Raw genomic sequence first — 19,222 nt, 5'->3', positions numbered from 1 at the left:
TGTTGTATGACCTTCGACCCAGAAGTGCAAACCTTCTACTGCTCTCTCACTCTCTCTCCCATGCTTTCATGCCAAGAACTCTGAAAGAACGATGTGACCAGCCGTATAAGAAAGAGCCCAATCCCCTTCCCCAGAAGACGTCCAACCAATCCCAGACCCAGAATCCAAGCGCAGAAGAAAACAGAAAAAGGAAAACCCTTGAGCCCCCTCTAGATGCAGACCTTGGCCTTGGTGATGAACACGCTGGCAACGGCGCCGCCCCCCTCCGGCTGCACCTTCATCTTGATGCTCGGGCTGATCTGGAACTTGACAGGCGTCTCGTCGGCGACGTCGACATTCTCGACAGACGGCCACATGGTGGCGGCGTCGAAGCGCTTCGGGCGGCCGTAGACGAGGAACATGGGGTTCTTGCTGCCGAGGAGGACGTCGTCGATGCGCACGGCCAGGGTGTAGATGTTGAGGAGGCGATAGTGCAGCGTCGCGGCGTGGGAGACGGATGCGTCGGGGTTGGCGGCGTCATGGGCGGGCAAGTAAGTCTTGAGCACGGCGAACAGCTCGCTTGCCACGGTGGTCAGGTTGTCCCAGTCAATGGTGGTGGTGGTGGTGGTGGTGGCTGTGTCGTTACCAAGGGCCTGGGTGATCATGTGAGCGCCCTGGGCGCGCCAGAGGGAAAAGTGTTGGAGGGTCCTCATGTCGGCGTCTTTGAGAAGGGCTGCAGGATGGGCCGGTGTCAGTGATGATTTGGCATGAATTCTGGAGGCTCGACGGCGAGCTGGTGTACTCACTGGAGCGGAGCTGCTTGCAGACGTCCTTAAAGGCGCCGCCCATCTTGCCAGCCCAAATATCGCGATGCTGGCTGCCAAAGTACTGAGCAACCTCGTACCAGACAAAGGCCTCGAATACGGAGGAGCGAGTTGCCTCGTCAACGATCCACCCCTTCCATTGCTCGCCGAGCATCTCAAGTCCCTTGGCCAGGCGTGGATGGGCCGTTTCTACGACGACAGGACCAGTGAGGATGAGAACTAGGATATTGATCTCGTACGTGAGCTTGCTGAAGAGTTCATGAATGACCGTGGCAGGAACCTCGGGGGCGATGGGGGCCTGCTGTGCCTCCAAGACGGCGATCTGCAAGCGTTGAAGATCGATTTGCTTCTCTGCTCTCTCCAACCTCTGTACCATGTCTTCGTAGGTGACAGCAAGGTCAACTGGGGTTACCTCCATGTCAATGGTGTTCATATTCGCCCGGATGATGAAGAATTTCGGAATATATGGCTGTCTATTCCCCTGTAGCGCCGTCAAGTTGGTGAGAGAGCTAAAGGAAAAGATTAGAGAAGGGTGAAGTAGACGGAGCCTTCTGGCCTCACGCGCCTTCCTCAAAGGGGCGCTTGAAACGCTCCACCGACCTCTTTCCTTTCCAGAGTGACTTTTCAAGGACTTGAATCGAGCCTTGCTGGCAATTGTTCCCTTTGATAGCTAGGCATCGGGGCCGGGCGGGCGGTGATCAAATCTCGGCCTCTGCTGAGCTAGTAGGCATCAGAGAGCCGCCGGCCAAGAGGGGCACGCGGCTCGACTCTTGTCGATCCTGGCGCAAGAAGGGCAGGAAGTGGCCCAAAGATGCCCATCAGCAGAGGGCGGCCCAAAGGAATCCTAGCTTCTTTTGCCCGTTCTCGGCTAGTAGCAGGGCTGTGAGCAGCGGTATGATGACTCCGAAAAAGCCGGTTATTGCCATTTTGGTCCATTCACTTGCTGGGTTTGCCGTCCAGGGAATGCAGAACCAAGAGAAATGGTTTGGTAAGGGGTTGCTCACATTGACCATCTTCGTGCTACTCTTCCCTTTGATCATATATGTCGCTTCCGTTCTTTTCCCTTTTGTATGCTGTTTTGTCCATCACGAAGTACGAAGTGTAGTGTATTCTCCTCGTTTGATCAAAGTCGCCATAACCCTGATTTCCTTCTCCGTGTAAGATATTTGTGATACGCATCCATCAAGGCAGTCAAGATTTCACACTTTCTATCATGAAAAAAGACTGTCGTTCCGGTAAACGTCATTGATGCAGCTGCCACTGTCCCAAGAGGCATACCAACTGAAAGAGCTGCCTGTTGAAAGTGGCAATTGGGGGAAAGGGGTTGCGCTTATAACCTGAGTTCCTGTGGAAATTTGTAATGCCAGTAATATCGTAGGCTCCGGGACATCCGCAAACGCCATGCTAATTTTTCAGATAGCGATTAATGAGGGTGTCATTCGCCATGTATCCAAAGGCGATCCAACAGGCTGGGCGTCTCATGCTCGATCCCCTCTACATTAGGCCGTGTTGGCCGCGCAAGAGTACCTGACCAGGGGAGATTGTCTGCAAAGAATGCCGGCCATGTGATGCCTGGCCAAGGAAGAGTTGTATATTTGGATTTGCATGTGTTCAGTGCTATTTGCGATTGTTCGATTATGTGCCAATTGTCAGTGCGACGCCAACATGCTCCTCGTTCGATGAAGAGATGGAATTCCAGTAGTGTACTTCCAAGTACAGTGAAGCTGTCGCAGTTGCATCAAAGTGAAGAAAAAGGACAGGCCAAAGTTTGAAGCCCTCGAAATATCAGGAGAAAATCCTTGAGGGCGGAGCTTATATCAAGTGATATCTCGATCTTGAGCCACCCTCATCAACGCCCACGAATAAGACTGTCCACAAACCAATTGCTCGAGAGCTTTAAGCGCTGCAATCCCACCAGAAGAGGTCTTGCCAGCCGACGGAGACCTTGACGACAAACGAAACCGATGACCCCCTGTGTACGAGGAGGCAGTCAAATGTCGACAGCAAGAATCGGATCCAATACAAAAGTCATCCCAATGGATTCTATTGTCGCTGACGCGTATCATAACCAGAACACAAGCTCGTTGTGATGACTCTTCCGGTTGAGTTGTTCGTTGATGTGATGCACCGCCTCAGCAGAGACGACAACTTGCGACTCCGTTACGCCTCGAGAGACTTGATGCGGCTATTTAGCCAGGTAGACACCTTCAGAAAGTATCATTTCAGATAAGAAATGCACAGTCGTCTTACACAGTATAAGTGTGCAAACCTTTCCCTCCCGTCTTCCAGAATAAATGCCTTTTCCGTACCAGAGGCACCTCTGTATTCTCTGCCGGTGACAGCGGCGGTGTTGGCGCCAGCGGCAGAGGCTCAGCGCTCGCGTGCCCCATTGCCGTCAGGAAGAAGAAGTCGTACTAGAAGGAGTGCTCCAGGTCACGCGGCCTACCGTCCTTGGTCCAAATTCGCTTCTCGCTTAGCTCGCGTGAGAGATGCCTGCGGAAAGAGCGGTCTGCTCTCACCCACCAGATGCGCCACATGGCGAGGACATAGAGCGTTAAGGGTATGGCCGTCACCCAGTAGACCTAGAACAGACGGCTCAGGACGGGAAGAGGATCTCGAGCTGCCGTAGGAGCCTCCAGGCGATTGTCGTATTCATCGAGCTCTTGAAAGTCATCTCTCCGAGAATTGTGCGACTGACGTATGAGAACAGTCGATGTTCGTGACTTGAGATCGTAGGTCATTGAAGGAAAGTCATGAGGAGTCCGAGGGTGCGACGAAAAGGCCAATAATAGGCTCAATCTCGACTTATCGACGGACCAGAAGCGACCCTCGGTCGTCGTTCGACGCGAATACTGGAGTGTCGCAGGATGCAAATCCATAGCAGTTAGGTCGTTTGGTGTGATGCTGAGGCCATCCACACGGTCGAAAGAATGGCCTCGGCGAAAGCACACGACCCGTCTGACACGGCCGTAGACTGCCATACTTGAATCGAGCTGGTCAGACGTAGCGAATGCACCATCCTGATCCACCAGGTAGTCTTGTCGAAAGGCAAGATTGAGCATTTCGAAGCCGGGGAATATCCGCCTGATTGAATCGATGCGAGATGGAGCCTCGTGGTTGATGCTCGGCCAAATCACCATGGTTTGGTGTGGTGGCACCACTTTCCCTCTTGTAAACCACATACTCGTCATATTCGATGCCGGAGCCGGAGCTGTTGTCCGCCAGAATGTGGTCTCGTAGAATTCGTTCGTCGAATTCAAAGAGATTCGAGCCGTTGAGCCCGATGTACTCGGGCATATCGGCTAAAGAAGTCGTTTTCTGATCCGCAAATCGACTCGACGTCCGTCGCTCCGGATTGTTGGGAGGACATGGCAGGCGTGGAGTTTCAAGTGACGGGTCTTCTGGGAGTTTGTACTTCTGGAAAGAGCGGCGAACAAATGCAGAAGGCTGGCAAGTAAGTTAGAACCAAAGAAATCGCGATGGTCGCCAACTTTCAAGTGGCCGATGAACAGGCCTGATGCTAGCTTCGCTTAAAGATGAGTGGCCGCACACGACGTCTGCCAGATCCGATAGAAAACCGGCAGTGGCATCGCTCGGATAGCTCGTCCAACAAGCTTCATTGACGACGTGTGCTCGATCAAGGGCAAGGGCATCCATGCTAAATGTCCCCCGCTCAGGAGCTGCCAGCAAGACATATACGCAAGGGCATCCCCGTGGCGGAGGATGAGAGCTGAGAGACGGTCTTTGTCATTGCTCAATGTTTCTGTTGTTAAGAGAACCTGGAAATGTGGCCTGTGTTGAGTCCGTAGCTTGTTGATGGATGCTTGGTTGGTCTGGGTTCGCATTCTGTGAAGGAGGACTGATTTGCTGAGTGGGACTCTAGCATCCATCCAACCTTCCCTGCCGCTGGCCTTGCCTGCCTTGCTTGCCAAGCTTGCCCACCTGCAGGTGAGGGGCCGAGGCAGATAGACGATAAGACAGAACAAGCTGCTTAATAATGCTCCAAGGCGGACATGGCCAGCTTCATCCTCGGAATCAAGCCCGGACCATTTCCAGCGCTTGCACCCTTCATCTCGCAGATCATCACACCTTAGTTGACTTCTCGGGCCCCATAACCCTTTGCCGAGCGATGTCGCCTGTCGGGACTATGGGGACCTCCGGCCAGATTCCGAGTCGCGACAGACTCGTGAACTCGATGGCCATCTTTCTTCCATCGTCCAAGGACCTAGTATGATAGGAGCGACGAGGACAACTTGTCAACCTCCACAACACGTTCCGCTCCTCACGAGTCGCGACTACCTGCAGGCTGGGTCCAATCGAGGAACTGGGCGTCATCGAATTTGATGGAGTTGGCTACAGAGCCTCGAGCTGACGCCACGCGGCTCACTCAACCATCAAAGGCACCAGATGCCGACGCCGTTTTCCAAGCTCGTGTAGCCGAGAGCGACAAGCCCGATGACCGCTCTTCTCGAAGACATGTAATTCACATCCTGACATGGACGCCTACGAGGCTGCGTTATGATCCAGCAAATCCTCCCAACTTCGGGTACCTCCTCAACTTTCTCTACGCTCTGGTAAATGCTTTGCCGGCCTTCTTTGTGTTTCTGATATCCAAACGTTCGGCTAACCATGAACACAGTCTGCCACCATCACTGTAGCCAATCTGTACTACAATCAGCCCGTGCTGAACAAAATCGCAGAAACATTCAGTGTCAGCTTCGAGCGTGCCTCTTCCGTCGCCACACTCATGCAATCCGGCTATGCTGCAGGCCTGCTCTTCCTGTGCCCGCTAGGTGACACTTTGCGACGGCGGCCGTTCATCATTGGGCTAGTATGGGCGACTGCGATGCTTGTAAGAACAACCGAGCTTATTGTGCCTTGCGCCACAGACTGACCCTAGAATAGTGGCTCGGCCTTTGTGTCACCAAATCATTCAAAGTTTTTTGTGCTCTATCCTTCATCTGCGGAGCCACGACCGTCACTCCGCAGCTGATGCTCCCTCTCGTTGGGGATATCGCTCCGCCGCAGCGCAAGACGACAGCCATGGCGATTGTCGCATCAGGCCTCATGTTCGGCATGCTCGTCGCACGGTTGCTCTCAGGTATCGTTGCCAACTACACCGACTGGATCAATATTTACTGGCTCTCTTTCGGCGCCCAGTACATCCTCGTTGTCCTGCTCTTTTGCTTCATGCCTGATTACCCACCCACCAACCCCGAGGGCATCAATTACTTTCGCGTACTGTGGAGCATCGTCGCCATGATCTTCACCGAGCCCATCCTTGTGCAGGCCTGTCTCATTACGTTTCTGTGCAACGCCATCTTCACCAACTTCTGGACGACCCTCACATTCCTGCTCGCATCGCCGCCTTACGAATTCAGTTCCCTCATCATCGGTCTTTTCTCCCTCATCGGCCTGACAGGCATCGTCGGCACACCCCTCTACACCCGTCTGGTCTTTGACCGGTTCGTCCCCTTGTTCTCGACCATCCTGGGCTTGTTCGCCGTCATGACTGGAGTCATCGTCGGTACTTTCACCGGCAAGGTTACTGTGGCTGGACCTATCATCCAGGCAGCCCTCGCCGACGTGGGAACACAGGTGGCAAACATTAGCAATCGCGCGGCAATTTACACCCTTGATCCAAAAGCTAGAAACAGGATCAACACGGCGTACATGATCAGTGCCTTCTGCGGTCAGCTGACAGGCACAACTGTTGGGAACAGGCTGTATGCCCATGGCGGGTGGCTACTGAGTGGTGGAGCAAGCGGTAAGGCTTTCTCGTCTTGACGTCTCCCAGTTGGAGTTCGTGATACTGATCTCGTGTGCGCAGTGGCATTTGTCGGGCTGGCTCTGCTTGCCGGGTTTGCCAGAGGACCTAGAGCAAAAGGGTGGGTTGGCTGGCATGGGGGTTGGAGACTGCGCATAGACCAGTGATTACCGGAGTACGATCCTTCTTGACTTCGCGTTACTTGAGGCGTGTCACAGGACTCCGCAGGAGCGGGCTGCGGGTTGGATCTGTATTGTTAAAAAGCAACGTCTTGCTACATGCTGCGTTGGTACCAATGGGGCCTTTCAGCTCGATCTCATTGGCAGCTTACAACATTACTGCGAATATTCTTGCAGACTCATGGTGGATAGACAGCTACATACAAGACAACAAATATTTCATTGCGGGGAGCTTTGCACTCACAGTGTCATGGCGAATGGATTTGATGTTGCATATGCACCAAAGACGAACGAAGTCTTCTTTTCATGGGTGCATCTCGGGCGGACCTATCCTGGGTGGAATGCGTTTGACATGGACTCGCTTGATTGTGAGCAAAAGCTCAGTTCGGCTTTTCTGAGTCGAGTCTTTGTTGGCAAAGGATCAAGCTTTGTATCTGAGGGCCCTGGTTGGTTCCGCATTACATGTGCTTATGCGCAACCTTTGCTGAAAGAGGGCCTTGCGAGAACCATCGAGTCTCTCCAAAGTTCACCACGAAAAGATAAGCCATAAGGTATCAACGAACATCATGGTACATATATAAACATGAGACAATCCTATGCAACGACGCGATGAGGTGAGTCGGGGCGCCGGGTACCGAAAAGTTGTCATGGTCAAATGGAGAAAGAAATGTGATGGTCCGGCTAAGCTAAGTAAGGGACATTGACCTTATGACGATGTCCTGTTTCGGACACAACGTTGTTCCTGCTGAGGAATTCGACATACCACGACTGCTTCTGATCAATGTTTGCGACCACTTGCTTGGTTATTGTGCGAAACCGACATGACCCCTGTACCTCTATTGTTTTGCAGCCAACGTCGCGATAGTCAACACTATATAGAGGCTCTGCTTCATCGCCGTCGGTCATCCCTCCAGCCACAGATACTTGTTGTACATGTCAGGCAAATCAGTAACTAAGCAACTAATTCATCCAGCACGGTTTTGATGATTGTGCGTGATTCGCAAAACACATCAGCAACCAACATGCCGCCCATCAATCTCCCTCCCATGCAAGACTTTGGCGTACGGTTGGTATTTCGCCTCACCCTAGAGTTCCTTGTCGAGAAGAAGGTCACAGGGCGGAGGGATAACAAGACGTTTGAAGATCCACAGCACTTGCTCGAAGACGTTATTAGGCTGCTGGACAGCCTAGGCCTCTCCGCCATCGCTCCCGAGACCACTCAGGACCACTACGCTTCACATCAAGGCTTATGGCAGGTATCTCGAGCGACGAAGGCTGAAACGGCCCCGCAAGACTCATGGCTCAATCCCAAGAGCAGCCAGTACACGGGCGTTTCCTTAAGGACCCCGTTCTTCTCTCCTACGAGTGGCTGGGCTGAGGCCGTCTTCGGAGCATGTGAAGCGATTGCCGCTGAACGCATTGTGGGCATCAACACGAACACGACGCTGAAGGTGGAGATGAAGCTTGAGGATGGTGAGTTTGACCTCGACGGTCTTCAGAATATCGTCCGTTTTCTTTGGTCGGCAGCCCCCCTGATCGACCAGTTACACCCGCCCCATTGTGCATCCAACAGCCCCAACGCGCTAGGTCTCCCCTATACAGTAGCCTTCAGCCCCTTCAAGCAAATCAGTACTGACGAGTTGCTTTTGAGTAAGGCGTCCGCCGCATACCTATTCAACAAGGGAAAGGCCATAGCTACGAGGTCACCCATGTTCGAGCTTGCCATGTCGCCAGACGATTGGCAATTTCCATTTTACGCGTTTAGAATGTTGGATGTACTCAACACCCTTACCAAAGACAATTTAATCCAGAAGATGCGCATCTTGCCGACAAGAGATGGCGCCGCAGAGCTGACAGGTGCGTTCATATTCTCTACTCTCCAAGCTAACGAGCCAGATGAACGAACACTTGGGTTCGCACAGCACAGTGGAACACTGAATATGACGCGCATCTACCATTGGGTTTCGACCTGCCTTGGAATTGTGGACGCATGCCTGACATCAAGCCCTGCGCGTATGAATGATCTACTTGAGAAGCTTGGGGACCCGATTATCCGGTCCGCGACCAGCAGTCATAGCGAAGTCGGCAGCAGCCTCACAGTTGCAGAGCTCTTGCTCGAACTGAAGCTTGAGGAGACAGCCAGATACTTTGAAGGTCTCGGTCGAAACCCCCAAGTACCAGAGCTGGCTAAACTCGCTTCGCGATTCGCTGTGGATCTCGAGGGTATCGAAAAGGATGCAGAAACAAGCCCGCAGTATACGTTCGGCGTGGAAATGGAATTCATGGTCCCTGCCGGCGAGAAGGCCCTAGATCCGCACCCCCAGGACCCGCGCTGGTTCATTGATGCCAAGGATTGGAAATTTGACCGTCTTGGAGATGATGAATCGACAATTGACGGATCACCGGTCTTATTCGTGGACATCGTCGCGCAAGAGGACTGCAGCCAATTTCTCCGTGTCAAAGTTGCGAGGCTCCTTGCAAACAACGGGTTCTTCGCCTCCATCTCTGACAATCAGGACAAAGTGTACCTCCATAAACTTGCACTCGACTCGGGTTTTACTATCCATCCTCAATTCAACATTATCTTCCAATCCTGGCAAGTACAACACGATATAAGCCTCGTGGAAATGGCAGACCCGGTTGATGGATACAGCAAGGGTTTTGCCGCTATGGAGGTCGCTTCGCCCATGGGTCGTGCCAATGCCGCTGGGTTCAGGAGGTTTGCCGAAGGTCTTACACTCATGCGCAACAGTTTCCGCACGATCATTACTAAAGAGGCGGGTTTGCATGTTCACGTCTCACCGCACAACAAGCAATTTGATCTGCTTCAGTTAAAACGGATCGTGACCGTGATCTGGTTCGCCGAGCCCATCACGCAATTGTTCATCGCACCGCATCGCCGCGGGCCGAATGGCAAATACTGCCTCCCGATTTCGACCAGCTCTGACGCAGCTACTGGCAATGGATCTTGCCATCTTGTGGAGCACACAGAAGATCCCGAGGAACAGGACCGCCTTGAGGAAGATTTGAGGAAACACGTGCCACTTGGATGCATTCCGTCCTCGTTGGTACAGAAATCCATGGGGCTCATCTGGAGCACGATAAACCTAGGCGATCTGACAGCGCTTACCTGCAACGGAGCTACTCGCGGTGCGGCCACCCTGACACACCTACGGCAAACTGACACTTTGACCAATGAAGGTGAGTCAGTAATTGAAGGGACTATTGAGTTTCGCGCTGCGCAAGGCTGCATGGACCAGATGTACATCATTCACTGGGTGCGCCTGTGTGTTGCGCTCGTCCGAAAGGGTCAACACGGCCAACCAGAAGACATATACGAGTGGGTTTCTCGTCTTGTCGAAAAGGTTGAACACCCCCTAGTCAAACTGCCATTTATGCTCGAGAGCTTGGGATTAAGTAGGGACCTTGAGTTCTGGCAGAGCCAAGTAGAAAGATTCTCAGTGGTCGATCTAAATCTCTCGAACGAGCATGTGCAGGCGGTGTCGGAAGAGGAGGCGAAGGGCTTCGAACATATGCTGGAGATGTCTGACTTGATAGAATAAGGAATCATGGCCATAGAAGAGGAAAATAGATAGTAGGTAGGGTAAGAAATGGTCCTTTGTCCCAACCCCTCCATTGATACCCACTTCAACAGCTCTATTTCCAAGCTTTTCCCTGTAAGCGGCCTGCGTTGTCAAAATTGAGAAACCGGATTCAAACCCATTGGCAGTTCTATGAAAATCATTGTTCCTTAGTTTTGTTGACAGACCGCCATCCTCTGCCATCCCTTTTGTGGATGTCGGTGTGATATGTCGCGTCTTTAGCTGAGGGTGAGGATAAAGCAGTTGATGGGGCCAACGGCACCACAACCAGCTACAGAATCCAAGTCAGCATATTCCTGCCAATCGAAACATGGCTGGGGCTACTTACGGTTCGAGTCATGTGCGATGTTATTGACAAACGTGCCGCACCAGTCATCGCCTGCCTGGCGGAAGGTGCCAAGCGTCTCGCCGTCGCGCAGGCCACGATAGGTGATGCCAATGCTGTAGTAGTTGACGACATCAAAGTGATGAGTGCCATATTCTACATTGTCAAAGTACGAGGCCTGGCCTCCGCCTGTCCAGGGGCTGTCAGCCATCTGTTCGTTTCGTGTAGCGGGTCGAGCGCCCGGATGAGACAAGGTTGTCACTCACAGTTGTCCTGGGCATACATGCCGATCCCAATGTTCGCCCATCCCTGCCTCTTCAGCACCGCGTCCCGCTTGTCTTTGGACACCTTGGTCCAGTCAATGTCGGCTTGGGCGCGGATCCAGGCCCAGGCCTTGGTGCCAGGCTCGGCCGTGACATGGTCGGCATGAACGACACCGTCGTCGGGGATGGGGCCGTAAATGTCGACGCCCAGAGCTTGAGCATTTCTGAACGACTCGATCTCGCCATTACTATCAGTGAAGACAGTGAAGCTGACAGTTTCATCACGAGCGGCGAGCAGTGGAGAAGTCGGAGACGCGAGAGCGAAACTTAGCAGGGTGCCGCAGCCGGCGAGAACGGTAGAGAAGTGCATAGTTGCTTAAAGACAAGAAAGTATCGTATTCGATGTTTGCACTTGATATGCTCAAGGTTATTTGTAAGGCTGGGGGTCTGAGGGTTTTCAACTTGCTTCAGGTTTGGAGCTCGCCCTTTTATAGTCGGCGCGCCCACACAGATTTGATGAACGTCAGCGCAATTCTACTGCCTCTGTAGCACCGGGTTCTTCTCTCGTTCGAACGGTTCTGGTGATACATCATTTTGGCTCTCCAACAAGGCTCCCGTTTTGTTAGCTTGACCGCTCCCCCTTTGGCCCAGAACGACCTGTGGGACGCCTTCGTAACTGTGTCACGACCAATGCCCGTCGACAAGTTTCACGTGCCTGACCTTCATCATTGGAAGTATCTAACCGGATCAGAGCTTTGTGTTGGACTCCTCAAAGCCGAGGCATGTCGACGCAAGGATCTCGGACGGACGTGGCACTGCAGAGATGAGTCAGATGACAGTGCAATACCGTCAGCTGCTGTGCTTCATCGAAGATCCTGCGGGAAGCGTTTCCTGACCTCACCAGGACAATTGGCTTCCAACGTAGGGTTGAGAGGCTCAAAGACCAGTGTTGATCCACGTCATCCGATTTGCTGCAGTGGCTTGCTTCTGAGTGGCGGCCTTGCGCAACATGTTGCTCAATGGGCCATGCCGCTCTGTCATGCCCTGACCGAGTCCCGCTTTAGGACCTGACGTGGGCCATTGAGGTGACATGAGACTTGGTGCGACCGGGCTTCTTGCCAGTACGAAGGTCCGTCAGGACAAGGTATCTTTTGCAGCCATAAGCTGATGCGTGTCACCCACTGTTCACGACGATTGGAATAGAGGACGTAAATCGGGGCCACGTTGTAGGAAGCCTTCAGCTCTTCTGCTGTAGTGAGTATGTTGCCATAGCCCCGACCTAGCGGGGAAACAGACTCTTGAAGAAAGGGAAGGCTGGAAGTCGTGACATCAGGGCCGCCTTGTATCCAAATGTTGGAGGCAACGTGTTCAATGTCATTTGGTGGGTGGCCGAAGGAACGAAGCACAGGCATACTTTTAGTTGGGCAGCATCCATGTTAGGTTCCCGATCTCGTCTAACGGGATTTCCTGCACTTGGCCGACGGCTGGACTACTAGACCCAACCCAAGGCTGCTCATGCATTATGATCACACACAACAATCATCTGAGCCGACGAAAGGCACATGATGAAGACTTAAGGAAAGAGCACTGTCAACGGCACAAGTTCGCGGGAGCATGACTTCAAGTATCAGTTCTTGTCAACAGTCGACTTTGCAGCTACGTCAACAACAACAGTAAGATCCTTGAGCTATTTCCGCTTCTGATACCTCTTCTCTACTCGTCCAAGATTTTTGGGTTATGCCTTGAGATGCGCCTCTTATGAGCCCCTCGTGGGCATCGCGCAGTGTACCTAATGTAAACCAGATAGGCCGGCTAGAGAGTGGTTTAAATCAACTCCCACGTAACGGAGCCACGCCCAATACCAAGGTCGTCATAAAGAGCGATGAATATGTCCTCGCTGACATCGACGTCTTCGATCGCACAGCCCATGCATTTGTCGCGAACCTTGCCCTCCGCAGTTCTGCCGTTGGCGGAAAGTAGCACTCGCCGGTCACAAAGCGGGTTGCCGTTGGACGGAGCACCCATCTTTTCGTGCGATAGGGCGACGATGCCAGAAGCACCTGTATCGTCGTACCCACAGGCCCCAAGGCCGGTAGTATAGTGGGTGATTTCGCCCTCGAATGGGCCAGAGGAGGTATCCTGACGGCGTGTGATGTTGGTTGCGGTCGACGGAAAGGGAGGCTGTCCAATGCTGCGAGGGCGAATAGTCAGCTCAAATGCAAGGTGATGAATGCGGTTCACGTGGCCCCTCCACCGAAGGACTTCTGCTCCATGTGAGTGGAAGCAAACAAGTTGGATGCGATTGGTGGGAGTGCTGTGATGCAATGGCACAGGCATGTTGCCCATCTGGTTTCACCCGAACCGTGGCAGTGAAGAGAGGACGGAGGAAACCCATGGTCGGGAGCAGAATAGAAAAAGGCACGCAAAGAACTATTCAACGCACATGTTACCCTCGGGAAAAATGCGACAGACAACAAAAGTCTCGAAAATGGACGGGTTGGACTGGCTGAAGCCGCATCCGATGGCGGTTGCGGTAGACCAAACGAGCTGCGCTACATAGATCATCAGTAATCGTTACAAGAGAGTGTATCAACGTGTTGCCTACACCAGTGAATATAAGGGCCAGAGTTCGGGCCAATGACTGCACCGGGAGGATAGTTGATGCGCTCACCAAGCCAGTCCACCATGGCGTGGGTCATGGGGTGCGTTGAGGCGTCGTCAGGGGACGTCGAGGTGTAGTGGGCAATGACCTCGCCCTGGTTTGGGCGCTCAGCTTCGGTTGCATGGACAACGCTACCAACCTCACCCAGGTAGTTGGCCCAATCGATGGCGGCATTGGCAAGCTGGACATCCCAGGTAAGGGGAGCCAGGCCGTTGAGACCTCGCTCAGTGTTGGCGAGCGACAGTGCCATCTCTGAGTCCAGAGGACCAGAGAAAGCAGAGACAACCAGAGCGAAGGCAGGAGCCAGAGTGACGGGTGAAATGTTGAAGAACATCATGTAAAGGGCTGGAGGGATCAAGAAGTGGACAAGATCGTGAAGGTGCGTGCTTGTTTGAATGAAATTAATGACGAGATTGAAGGGCTTTCAGCTTGCGGATCAGACACAAAGAGAGTGAAGTAAAGAGGTAGATGAGCACAGATGAGTACCTAGGCAAGGAGGAAGTTGTTTAGGGAACGAGGTGCGCATTTTAAGATATGGACAAATTAGTACCAGACGAGAACTCTTTCGATGAATCGATGCTTGCCTCCATTCATCGTGATACGTGCTCTGCTTCACTTGACACCGAGTTGCAGATGGAGCAGGTACGACGTTGAACACCCGACGAACGCCTGCCATGTCAAAAGCCTTGCGAGGGAAGAAGTGCCCTCGTTCGGCAGGAGCATAGGACGATGTGGCGTCGATTCTTGTTTGAGCGCTCTGACCTTTCTTCTCTGGTGGTACGTATGAGTGAGACCGATGAAGGATGCGATGGCGAGTCTATGATCAGCATCACAGAACGCATCCTTAGGAGCAGACTTACACGGGGTACGCGTAGGTCGGTCTCCTTGAATTGCTATGGTAGCGTCTTAGCTCGACCGATCACGAATATAGACCAGGAGGACCCACACGTAATGGTACTCACGTTTGTCGTACATCCATCGCAATGCCATTCGGCATGCTTATACACCGAGTCCGAGCAGCTCCGGTTGGCATCGTCATTCGCTTTGAGGTAGGTACGTTGGAAGGTGAGCAGGCGGCAGGAACTTTGATGATGATTCACCAGAGGCATGAAACCCCAAACATGAGCTAGCTCGGCCGCATCGTGGTCGCAGCTTCCCTTTGAAAATGTGACAAAGCCGAGAGGCAATACTTGCAGCGGGACACATCACCGACCGCGGGCCGTCATAATCATGTTGCGCATGTAAAAGATCCAATTAGAGATATTAAGTGACTCGCGCTGAAGGCATGTCGGCAAAGAAAGCTTCAAACTTGGCTGAAAAATCACGGGCATACCTCACAACCACCTAGAACTTGACCACCAACTTGGAACCAGCAACCTTCTTCTGTCGGAGCTTGTCCAGTCCGGCCAAGATTTCGGTAAAGCCGCCTTCGCTGACCGATACGGGCACGGGTTTCAGCGTGGCCGTGAGCTCCGGCAGGGACTTGTAGAAGCGCGCCAACCCGGCCCGGTCGGTGGGGCTGGCCTCAAACTTGGGGCCCACCGGCGGCAACCACTGGAAGGCCTTGCCCATGAGCGTGTAGGCCATGATCAGCTCGAGCGTGACGCCTGGCACCTTGGACTTTCCGTTCGGGAGGAGGATCACCACCTTGCCGCCGGAGTTTCGCAAGACCTCTGTGCAGATCTCGGTGGAAGGGCCCTCGCCGAAGCAGTCGACGGCTTTCGCGATGGCGGGGTGGGCCTTCACGATCTCTTTCGCCACGTTGGGCTTGTTGTAGTCGAAGATGGCGTCGGCGCCGTAGCTCTTGACAAGGTCGGCCGATCGGGATGACGCTGTCGTGATGACTTTGTATCCAGCAATCTTGGCGAGCTGGACGTGGAAGAGGCCCGCGCTCGTGGAGCCACCGTAGATGAAAATCTCCTTGCCGGTCGGCGCCTGCTGGCCCTCGTCGGCCCAGGAGAGCCCATGTCGGAGGTTGAGGCTCAGCATTGCAGTGATGGCAGAGACGCCGTAGGTCGTGGCGTCGGCGTCGCTGACTGTCGAGGGCACGCGCCAGGCAAGGTCGGCGTCGACCTTGAGATATTCAGCAAACGAGCCGCGATCGGGGTGCAGACCGCCGTGCACGGCGCCAGCCACACGGTCGCCGACTTTCCATAGTGCGGTCGCGTTGCTGCCAACCTCTGCAACCTCGCCGGCGTAGTCGCAACCAATGATGGAGCCGGGCGGCGAGATAATATCGAGGTGCTTGAAGTCTGTCGGATTCAAGGCCACAGCCTTGACTTTGACGAGGATCTCATTCGCGCCGATGGTGGGCTTCGGAACCTCAATGACGCTGCCGCCGGGTGTGAAGATCGATTTGTTGAAAGCCAAGTTGAACAGGCGGGACGCAATGAAGCGATTGGAGACGAGTGCCTTCATGTTGAATATGGGTAGACGTAGATGACTTGAGAGGAATTGGGTTCGCACGTAACGATGTAAACACAATCTGGTCCAGGTCTGCCGTCAACATTCGACGTGGCAGCTGAGACTCTTTTAAACTTTAGTCGCCGGACCTCGAGTTGAGCCGAAGGAGTGGACCCCGCGGTCTGTTTCCGGCAGTTAGGGGGCCACCATGGTTCACGGCATTGCTAGCGCATCTAATGAACAGTCAATTTTGGGATTCTCACCAAATTCGGCGCCGTGCTTACTTCTCTCCTATCACTTGAAGAGGTCTTCCGGGGAAGGTATCCATGTGAGACACGAACAAAGCTTGGCCTCGAAATTGCGACACTCCCCAATGCGCTCGACGAAGGAACGCTGGAGAGATTCCGTTGCCTAGGTAATCTGCCTCCGTTGTTTCGTTTGAAGGTGGCAAAATCATACAGGCCCTTCAAAGAGTTGACTGTCTTCATCAACCTTGACAAGTCACCAACCACAGAGGCTGACATGCAGGTTTCGCAGTCTTCCAGCGACTCTCATGTTCTTCAAAACAAAATCTTGATGGTCTAGAAAAATAGCCCTTCTTTGCAGGGTAAGAGCACTTTGGTTGATCACATGCATTCTTCACGTACCATGACACACTGGCTTCCTTCTCGATGTTCTCCCATCAATCATCGCATAGCCTCATCTGAGCTGACAAACATTCCATGTCGTGAGCACGCTGGACGCGGATGAGCCTACTCAGAGTAACTCCACCAATACATGAGACAGGGCCTGAGAGATGGCGGCCAAGTCGTAGACCAGAGGCGTGACGAAAGGTGTGCCCCATGAAGATGTGGCTTACTGCCGTCGGATCGACAAGGTCAACCCCCCCCCCCCCCCCCCCCCCCCCGGTTGCGCACCAAGAAGGGCTTTGGATATTGTCATGACCCTCGCACTCACACCTCACACCATGGTCTGGCGTCACGTCTGTTGCCTGTTGGGTTTGGTAGACTGGACAACGGCATGCGGCGGCGGGGTATCCGAACGCACCTCAGGTGTGTTGGTTACAGATCGGAGATCATTACTGATACTCTAGCGCCAGTCGGGCAGCATTTGTCCACGGACGCCCCTCACGGCCGCTTATGTAAAGCCCCCCGGTGAGAACCATCCAGATGCAAAGCCAAAATAAAACGAAAAAGACATGACTCGCTCCCCACCACCCCCGGATGTGGTGCCGGTGGCGGGTGCGGGTCAATGAGCGTGCGCCGGAGGAATTCCTGGAATCGGCGTTACTGATGGCTCTCCAGAGAAGTGCAGTGCCTTGAGTGCCTAAAAGATCGGGAATATTACACGACTGACAGATGCATGCGCGTCAAACCCGGCTATCATGTACGTCCACCTACCTGCATTGCGCTACTGACGGGGTTTCCGCCGCATTGACTCGAACAACCCGCATCTTGCGATTGAGGTATGACAAAGACGATCCAAGTTTCTGCAGTGACACCATTCCTATCCCCATGAGTGCATAGTGGAATCCGAGGTTGGCTGCCATTGATTGGTGATCATGCACGTCTTCTCGACCCATCCAGTTGATTCTCCGGACACTTCCTATCCCTGACATTCGAGGAAGCTCGTGAGAAAGGTGGGATGAGCCTCCACATGATGCAAGACGCGTGGTTTATGAAACCATGAGGGGGTTGTATATATGACAACAACGAAGCTGCCCAAGCTGTCCGAGTCTCTCTGTTCCCATTCTCTTCATTCAAACGCCTCGTATCAATATATCAAACGCTACCATCATGTCTGCCCCCACCACCTTCCTCGTGACTGGCGCGAACCGCGGTCTTGGCAAGGGCTTCACTGCCAAGCTTCTCGAGAGGCCTGGCGTCACTGTCATTGCAGCGGCGAGGGACCCCGCCAGCGCGTCATCCCTCGAGCAGCTCCCCAAGGGCGAGGGCTCTCGCCTCATCATCGTCAAGATCGATTCGGCCTCCGACACGGATGCTGCGGCCGCTGTCGAGCAGCTCCAGAGCAAGCACGGCATCACCTCGCTGGACGTCGTCATCGCCAACGCCGGCATCGCCAAGTCGGGCAGCTCGGTCGCGAACACGACGCCCGAGCTCCTGCGGGAGCACGTCAACGTCAACGCCGTCGGACCCCTCACCCTCTTCCAGGCCACGCGGCCGCTCCTCCAGGCCAGCAAGACCGGCAACCCAGTCTTCCTGCCCATCTCGACCCTCCTCGGCAGCATCGGCAACCAGGAGGCCTTCGAGAAACTCGGCCTGCCACCGAGCCTGAGCCCCTACGGCGCCAGCAAGGCGACCCTCAACTGGCTCATCAAGCGGGTTCACTTTGAGGAGCCCTGGCTCACGTCCTTCGTCGTCCACCCCGGCCTCGTCCTGACGGATATGGGCAGCGGCGCCATCGGTCCTGGCGTCGACCCCAAGGACTTTGGTGCCATTGATGTCGAGACGAGCATCAATGGTCTCGTGAAGCTGATCGACGAGGCAACCCGGGAGAACAGCGGTGGAAAGTTCCTCCTGTATGACGGCTCTCCCCTGCCGTGGTGATGGACAAGCGCCGAGAAGTTGGGATTGTTTTTAGTTTGAGGTTTTTATTTTCATGAGATGAGCTGTAGCCAATGCAACATGGTGATTTGAATGAAGTGTCTTCCATGTCAACGTACCCACGAGATGAGCTGTAGTCCATGCAACATGGTTATTTGAATCGAATTGTCTTCCATGTCAGCATACCCAGCATGATCTGTGATAGAAAATGAAATGAAATACGGATTTGATAAAGAAATGTCTGTTCTGCGCAGGAGGGAGGTCTGTTGAACTGTGTACGACATCTGGATGGACCCAGTGCTGAGAGAAGAGGCCCGAGCGTCGGTGTGTTCTCGGTGAATGTCGGGTCCCACCTTACCCACTAAGCTCCTCCCGCCAGATTTTCTGACGCGCCTCCCTCCACCACCAGCGGACATCACAGGACCTTGATCACGAGAATCCACCCATCACTGACGGCGAAAGCAAACAACACACGTCCAAGTCTCTTGACGATTCTTCCACTCCCCCAGCTGCTTGCCGACCCTGAGGCCGATACCACCACCCTGCCCTGACACGACAGGTCGCGGTCACAAACAGAGAGTGACGCGCCTCGATCCGTCGATCCATCCAACCAGTCCATTGCGCGACGGACATGCGATAACCGCGAAGCTCCCA

The 19,222-nt window shown here is 53.8% G+C and overlaps 8 protein-coding genes across 8 annotated transcripts; 3 read left to right on the top strand and 5 right to left on the bottom strand.

Annotated features, from left to right (window-relative positions):
• Positions 1-209: 209 nt before the first annotated feature.
• On the bottom strand, positions 210-1,236 carry VDAG_03492 (uncharacterized protein; the record flags this gene model as incomplete). The annotated part of the gene is made up of 2 exons (XM_009657357.1): positions 210-712; positions 786-1,236. The coding sequence occupies 2 exons, from the start codon at positions 1,234-1,236 to the stop codon at positions 210-212; spliced, it is 954 nt and encodes a 317-aa protein (XP_009655652.1).
• A 2,149-nt stretch (positions 1,237-3,385) lies between these two features.
• On the bottom strand, positions 3,386-4,100 carry VDAG_03491 (uncharacterized protein; the record flags this gene model as incomplete). Its single annotated transcript, XM_009657356.1, has 2 exons — positions 3,386-3,887; positions 3,988-4,100. The coding sequence occupies 2 exons, from the start codon at positions 4,098-4,100 to the stop codon at positions 3,386-3,388; spliced, it is 615 nt and encodes a 204-aa protein (XP_009655651.1).
• Positions 4,101-5,146: 1,046 nt separating this feature from the next.
• Positions 5,147-6,848, top strand: VDAG_03490 (uncharacterized protein; the record flags this gene model as incomplete). The annotated part of the gene is made up of 4 exons (XM_009657355.1): positions 5,147-5,377; positions 5,443-5,655; positions 5,709-6,570; positions 6,634-6,848. 4 exons carry the CDS (start codon positions 5,147-5,149, stop codon positions 6,735-6,737), a joined length of 1,410 nt encoding a protein of 469 aa, XP_009655650.1. The 3' UTR covers positions 6,738-6,848.
• A 923-nt stretch (positions 6,849-7,771) lies between these two features.
• On the top strand, positions 7,772-10,312 carry VDAG_03489 (uncharacterized protein; the record flags this gene model as incomplete). The annotated part of the gene is made up of 1 exon (XM_009657354.1): positions 7,772-10,312. One exon carries the CDS (start codon positions 7,772-7,774, stop codon positions 10,310-10,312), a length of 2,541 nt encoding a protein of 846 aa, XP_009655649.1.
• Positions 10,313-10,569: 257 nt separating this feature from the next.
• Positions 10,570-11,309, bottom strand: VDAG_03488 (uncharacterized protein; the record flags this gene model as incomplete). Its single annotated transcript, XM_009657353.1, has 3 exons — positions 10,570-10,622; positions 10,680-10,865; positions 10,943-11,309. The coding sequence occupies 3 exons, from the start codon at positions 11,307-11,309 to the stop codon at positions 10,570-10,572; spliced, it is 606 nt and encodes a 201-aa protein (XP_009655648.1).
• Positions 11,310-12,763: 1,454 nt separating this feature from the next.
• VDAG_03487 (riboflavin aldehyde-forming enzyme) lies at positions 12,764-13,935 on the bottom strand (the record flags this gene model as incomplete). The annotated part of the gene is made up of 3 exons (XM_009657352.1): positions 12,764-13,130; positions 13,383-13,491; positions 13,545-13,935. 3 exons carry the CDS (start codon positions 13,933-13,935, stop codon positions 12,764-12,766), a joined length of 867 nt encoding a protein of 288 aa, XP_009655647.1.
• Positions 13,936-14,815: 880 nt separating this feature from the next.
• Positions 14,816-16,077, bottom strand: VDAG_03486 (TOXD protein). The gene has a single exon (XM_009657351.1). The coding sequence runs from the start codon at positions 16,017-16,019 to the stop codon at positions 14,946-14,948; it is 1,074 nt and encodes a 357-aa protein (XP_009655646.1). The 5' UTR covers positions 16,020-16,077; the 3' UTR covers positions 14,816-14,945.
• A 1,723-nt stretch (positions 16,078-17,800) lies between these two features.
• VDAG_03485 (aflatoxin biosynthesis ketoreductase nor-1) lies at positions 17,801-18,571 on the top strand (the record flags this gene model as incomplete). The annotated part of the gene is made up of 1 exon (XM_009657350.1): positions 17,801-18,571. One exon carries the CDS (start codon positions 17,801-17,803, stop codon positions 18,569-18,571), a length of 771 nt encoding a protein of 256 aa, XP_009655645.1.
• Positions 18,572-19,222: the final 651 nt, after the last annotated feature.

Source organism: Verticillium dahliae, genomic scaffold, assembly GCF_000150675.1.
Source record: "Verticillium dahliae VdLs.17 supercont1.5 genomic scaffold, whole genome shotgun sequence".
NCBI classification, from domain to species: domain Eukaryota; kingdom Fungi; phylum Ascomycota; class Sordariomycetes; order Glomerellales; family Plectosphaerellaceae; genus Verticillium; species Verticillium dahliae.
This window is presented reverse-complemented; position numbering and strand designations above follow the sequence as displayed.

What these genes read in the sequence shown, in the direction of transcription:
- VDAG_03486 (XM_009657351.1), bottom strand. Translation starts at nt 16,019, where the DNA reads ATGAAGGCACTCGTCTCCAATCGCTTCATTGCGTCCCGCCTGTTCAAC.